The sequence below is a fragment of the Manacus candei genome, unplaced genomic scaffold, assembly GCF_025592945.1.
Source record: "Manacus candei isolate 608988 ecotype Guabito, Panama unplaced genomic scaffold, ASM2559294v1 h1tg000071l, whole genome shotgun sequence".
NCBI lineage: Eukaryota > Metazoa > Chordata > Aves > Passeriformes > Pipridae > Manacus > Manacus candei.
This window is the reverse complement of record NW_026138119.1, coordinates 3,128,421-3,134,420: the sequence shown is the minus strand read 5'-3', so window position 1 is coordinate 3,134,420 and position 6,000 is coordinate 3,128,421. Positions and strand designations below refer to the sequence as shown.

The 6,000-nt window shown below is 55.0% G+C and overlaps 1 protein-coding gene across 1 annotated transcript in view; it reads left to right on the top strand.

Moving 5' to 3' along the window:
• The first annotated feature begins 362 nt into the window (after positions 1-362).
• Positions 363-6,000, top strand: part of OLFM1 (olfactomedin 1) — a 32,038-nt gene continuing 26,400 nt past the window's right edge. Inside the window, exon 1 of the mRNA XM_051807665.1 lies at positions 363-966. Within this exon, the coding sequence (XP_051663625.1) occupies positions 901-966 (66 nt within the window). The 5' untranslated portion in view covers positions 363-900. The remainder of the gene's footprint in view (positions 967-6,000) is intronic.

Genomic DNA, 6,000 nt, shown 5'->3' with positions numbered 1-6,000 from the left:
AAAAGCAGTTACGTCCTCCCCCTGCCTTGACTTAATTTAGCTCGGAGCCTGGCAGAGGATGCAGCTCGGAGCCTTCCTGGGGGGCTCGGTCCGGGAGCCCTTTGCTCGCGGGTCGGTGCTCTGGGGGAGGGTGTGAGATCCCCGTGCACCCCTCCCTGTTCCCAGGTACCGCCGGGGATCGGGGGTGGGGAGGGATGGCATTGAGAAGGGGGGCCAGGAGGGGGTCCAGGAGGGGGGTTAACCCCCCTGTTCCAGCCCTGCTCCCCGCGGGGCCGCCGCACCATCACCCCGCGCTGCCGCGGCTGCTTTTCCCCCTCTCCCTTTGCCGTGTTTAGTTAAATTTCCCCCGCCTTACTTGATGTCACATCCTGTTCCACAGCCATCCCCTGCTAGTAGCCAGCCCTACCAATTCCTTTCTTCTTTTTTTTTTTTTTTTTTTTTTTAAATCCTTGTCCTCTCCCCATCACCCCCCTTTTCAAGGCAAACTTTTGGCAATAGCAGAGATAATCATTGCGTGCTCCGTTGAATTTCCCTTCGCAAATGTCTTTGGAGCAAGGGAGCCATTAAAAAAAAAAAAAAAAATTAAATAAATTACCAGAGAGCCAGCACCGAGAGCAGAGGAGACAAACTGGGATCCCAATAAATATGCAAAGTGAAGGCTCTGCTGAGCAGATTTCTGGCATCGCTTCCCGAGGGTGCTGAGAGCCGCCCGCAAAATCAGGCTGATTTTTTTTTTTTAAATTGCATTTTGTTGTCTTTTTTTTTTCCTTTTTTTTTTTCTCTTTAATTAAAATATTAATAAGAATAAAGGAGTGAGGAGGCAGCGAGGCTCGGGGACGGCGCAGGGAGGCTCGCCCGGAGGTGATCTGTATGCGAGGTGCCTAGAACGGGGTGCGAGAGATGCAACCGGCAAGCAAGCTCCTGACCCTCTGCTTCCTCATCCTGATGGGCACAGAACTCACCCAAGTAGGTTCATCTCTTCCTTCTCCCACACCCCCTCCTCCTCTCCCTTTCTCCCCAACGCCATTTTCTGTTAAACCTCGAGAGCACAAAAGAAAACTGGGATAGGATGCTGCACCTCCGTGCCCCCCCCATCCCCGGGCGTCACCTGTGCCCAGCCCGCGGTGCCGGGGGACCCTCCGCGCTGGGGGGGAGCCGGGGCTGGGGGCACAGGGTGGGGGGCTCGGGATACCGGACCCCCAGAGATGGAGAGAGAAGGGGCAGCCCCGGCGTGGCCACCCCCCCCCCGAGGGGTGTGGGGGACCCCCCACCCCACCCACCCACGGGGAAAGTTCCCGGGAAGGGCTGGGGGAACAGGGAGGGGGCTGCGGGACCCCCGCCCCGGGCTCGGGCTCGGCCAAGTTCAGAGCTGCCCGTCCCGGGTCCCCACGGGGACGAGACTCCGGTGCAGGGTGTCAGTCCCTCCTTGTCCCCACCCTACTCCTCATGTGGGGGTAGCTTTGCTGATTTTAGGTGACATTTAAATGTCCCTTGATGTTTCCATCTGTGACAGCCTTGTGGGAGAGAGGAGCAGTTTATTTATCCCCCTCTCCCCACTCCACCTTTTTTTTTTTCCCCCTGGATTTTAATGTTGTTCTTTACCGTCCCAGCCCCTGGACAGTCTGAGTAGCGGGGCTGGGGGAGAGAAGAGGAGGCACCCAAAAGACATTTCTTGCAAGTGGAATTTAAACTCCATTTGACTTCTTTAAGCTAACTGGGGAGAGGCAGGCAGGGTGATTGTCTTTTGTTATTTTCCCCCGTCACTGAGGAAAGGAAAAAAAGTAATTACAAGAGGATGCTCTAGATTGTGGGGTTAATTGTGGTGCTGCCTGGAAGCAAAAAAAGAAAGAAAAAGAAGCTATAAATAGGAGGGGAATGGAGGCTTCTTAGTGTAGGAGCAATTAGCAGCTGGGCTCTCATCCTGGCTGCTTTATGGAGATTATTTTTCTCTTTCTCCTGCTGACAATGCTCTCTCCTGTCACTGCCCTACTGCTGAAGTTTGAGTAGCTGAAGCCTTTTGCCTTTGCACCCTCAGAGTATTTCTGCTGCCCCCAGGAAAGGAATGGCTAAAGCAAAGAGCTGCCTTTAATCTGGAGCCCTCCAGAGAAGGGATGAGAAGGTTGTAATTTTAGAGGGGGGGAGGGAAGGGGAAGGAAAGCAAAGCAATCCCAAAGCTGTGTGGCTGAGGAGGGGTGGGAAGGCAGCAGAGCTGCAAGTGAGCGCCCAGGAGAAGCCCATTGTGTGAGGGATGCTCGGGCCGTGCGCATGCGCCGCGCTGGACAAAGCCAGGACCACCAGCATCGCTGGGCCACCAGCACCACGGGCTGCTGGCCACACTCCTGGCCCAGCTCAGGGCACAGCCAGCCAGCAGCTGCAGTGGCATCGTGGCAAAGCAGCGTGGCAGGGCTGTCCTGGCCTCGTTGCCCCTCCAGCCTCCCCTCCTGCCCAGCCCCATGCGATGAGCCCATGGCCTGGGGACCTGGGTGGTGCCCCCTCCCCAGGGGTTGTCACCCCCTAATTGGCCTTTCCAGCCCCATTGCTCTGCTCTGGTGGGTTTTTTCGAGGACCAAAAGGATGCTTCTGTGCCTGGCTGCTTTTCCCTTTTCCTGCTTTATTTTACTTCAACTTTTCGACCAACTTTAAACCAGGGTGGGGATGGGGAACCAAACCTGCACTGAACTGTGGGGCTGGGGGCTGCAGGGAACTTGGCAGAGTTACCTCCCGGCCCGTGGCAGGAGGTTTCAGCCCCTGCTAAAGCCTGGCTTTGCTGAGCTGCCTCGCTGGGGCTGGTTTCTGCTCTGCAGTGCCTACCTGGGCAGGTATCCACGTCCTGCCAGGCTGTGCAGAGCTCTCCCACCCTCGTGCCTGCTGACTCGCCTGGCACTGCAGAGCCCTTTCAGAGTTTCAGCATCTCATTTCTGTAGCACAGCTGCCAGATGCAATCCCCAAATATGCCTTTCAGCCCAGGCACCGCCCAGCTCAGTGTCTTCCACGGTTAATTTGGTGCCGGGTTCACATCTCCATCACACGTGGGGGAGTCTCTGCTGTCCCCTACAGAGATCCCGTGCTGGGGGAGGAAGGATGGAGGTTCAGGGGAGAGAGGCTGCTGATTTAAGCAGCTTTCCCTGATGATGCAGAAGGTACTGCTGTCCCCTCCTGTCCCTCTCTGCAGTGACACTGACAGGCCAGTGCACAAGAAAGGAAGGAATGGGGAGAGGTCTGGCTCTTAAATGGGGCTGGAGGGGGTGAGCACAGGGCTGTCCTTCCAGTAGGGGGCTGGGAAAGCTCTTCTTGTTGGAGGGAAGGGAGTTGTCACCAAGGTATTGATGCTGCAGCATCCTCTGGCAGTCCCCCCAGATGGGAGGAAGGATGCTTGTGCCAGGCTGGGAGCACATGGGTGATGCACATGCTGTGGGCTGCACCCCCAGTTTGGTAGGGGCTTGGAGACCTATCTAAGGTGGGTGGTAGTTCTACCTGTGTGAAATAAGGGCAGAACTGCCCCTACACCCCCCAGTCCTTTGTAGAAGTCCCTGCCTGCCCCTCAGTCCCCCACGTGCCCCCAGAGGGCAGGGCTGGAGGGTGTCAGGAGCCCCAGAGTGAGACTTGCACTGGAATTTCTTTTAGCTGCCAAAGGTCTCCTGAGTTGTTTTGTGCCTTGCCTTGGCTCTCCCCAGGTCAGCAATCAAAACCTGGAATGACCTATTTTGGCTGGGTTGAACGGCTGGATTCAGGGTGCAGGGGCTGGGACGGGGGGCAAAGGTGCTCTGGGCAGCCTGGGGTGCAGCCCCCTCCCTCTGCTGTGTACACAGCCCTTTGCAGGGGCTTCCTGGGAAAAGCATGGTGCTTCCTCTCCTTGTCTTTTCCTCGGAGAGACCCAGGGCAGCTCTCCTGGTGTCCATGAAGGAGCTGAGCCAATTTGTGCTCTCTAAGGATCCACTTGTCACGTGCAGAGAGACGGCGCTGCCGGAGGGGCAGAGGTTTGGGATGCTGTGGTACAGCCAGGGGTGGTACAGAGGGGGTCTGGGGTGCCAGCTTCTTGCCTGTCTGTCTGACCTGTCCTTTAGTCATTCCTCGAGCTGGGAGATCACAGTGAAAACCTCTTGGCATTCCCCAAAGTTTCTCAGGAGCAGAGCAGTAGCCGGCGCTCCAACATCCACCCCCCCCCCCGGTAATCATCGGAACCACACAGGAAGGAAGACCTTCCTGGAGCAGGCAGATATTAAACATTTAGGGCTTCTGCACTAGAAAAAAAAAAAAAAAAAGACCTAAAAATAATAATTTTGCCATTGATTTTCCTAAAAGCACATCAGGCCCCTCTTGGGGCTGTTTTCAGGGGAAGGGAGAGGTGCCAGGGACACGCTGCCCATGCTCAGCAGTGCCCAGCCCAGCCATGCTGGCTCCCTTCTGTCCATGGAGAACTTCCCAGTGCCCAATTTGATGCCCAGGCTCTTCCTCCCCCTGTCAGGGAGACACATGGAAACTGGTAGGATTAAGCTGCAAATCTGCAGCCCGTAACAGGAGGCAGCTGCCTCGTCTCATAAACCAATTTGTGTCTCGTTTCACTAACTTCAGCTTTAACCAATAAAAAAGAAAGGTAATTTTCAGCCCTGGGTTGTATTTATTACTCAAGTTATCAGGCCTTGTAATCAGTATTAGCATCATACGTAAAGTAATACAAAACTAATTACTCTCAGAGTGAATCAGGTGAAGGCTGCAAACTGTGCTGACAGTGGAAGAACCTAATTCTGGAGTTATGAGTGATAAGTGTTGCCTTTGCTCTGCTGTGATGAAGCTACAAACAAAAGGGAACAAGGCAGGGACAGGGACACCCAAGGAGTGTCCCTCTGGGGTTTGTTGCCTGTGGATACCTCAGCCAGGCTCTTTGGGAGACCTGAGAGGTTGAGTCAGTCAGGCAGGGGAAGATGCACTTGGGGAAAGTGAAATACAGAGCCTGAGATGTGTCTTAGCACCAGCAAATCCCAGCTGGGGGGGAAAGTGTGTCTAAAAATCCTGATTTTCCTTCTTTTGTAAACTGTAGCTATTGGTTGTTGCTGCTCCCTTTGAGCTGAGCCCAGGAGCCCTGGTCCCAGCCTCTGGACTGGCTTTATCCTGGGTCTTGGCCCCGGGAAGCTTTTTCTCTGCTCAGGACTCGGGTTCTGGCTCCCAGCCCGCCCTGCCTATCCTGGAAAGAAAACAGTGGGACAGGAGCAGTGTCAGCCCTGGGCCCAGGAGCAATGCTGTGTTTCCAGCAAGTTTTCACTGTGAAGTCACCTTCTGACTGGAGGCGTGTGCCTGACCCAGGGGAACGTGCCAAAAAATTCATCCTCCCCAGCCACAACATCCAAGTAATCAGAACCCATGCTGGCCCAGAGGCTCTGACTTGTCTTGGCACCTGCTGGTGGATCAGGGGCTTAATGTCAAGAGCAGCTTTAGCCTGACACAGATTTAGCCACGTGAAGCCCTGTGAAGGGGTTTGTCACTTCCAGAGTGGCACAGGGAGCGTGTTCTCTCTCCTGCAGAGCGTTTCTCCCCGTGTGTGGGTAAGGAAAGGGAAGGTCTGGGAGTGTTTTGCATGCGGGGGCAATCCCAGTGTCTGGAGCTGGGAGCTGACTTTCCAGAGCACATCGGGCTGCCCGATCCCAAAATGTGGCTGCTCCTGGAGTGAGGCACAGGACCAGGCACAGGTTCCACACAAAGTCCCACCAGGGGCTGGCACTGATCCACATTATCGTGCTCACTCTTTCCAAAGCACTTTGAGGTCTTAAATTGCTGTTTTCTTTCCTTCCTTTGCTTTCCCTGTCTGTCCATCCATACCCTTCCCGTGAGGAGGGGAAGAGCTTGCTCTTTGTTGTTACAGGGCCCAGGACTGAGGCTTGTGGGAGTGATGGTAGCACAACAGTGACAAAAAAACCCCAGAGAGAAAACAAGGAAGTTTTGAAGTCAGACCAAAAAATCTGGGAAAATTGGTACCATTTCTTGCTGTGGCAGTTGTGACCTGCT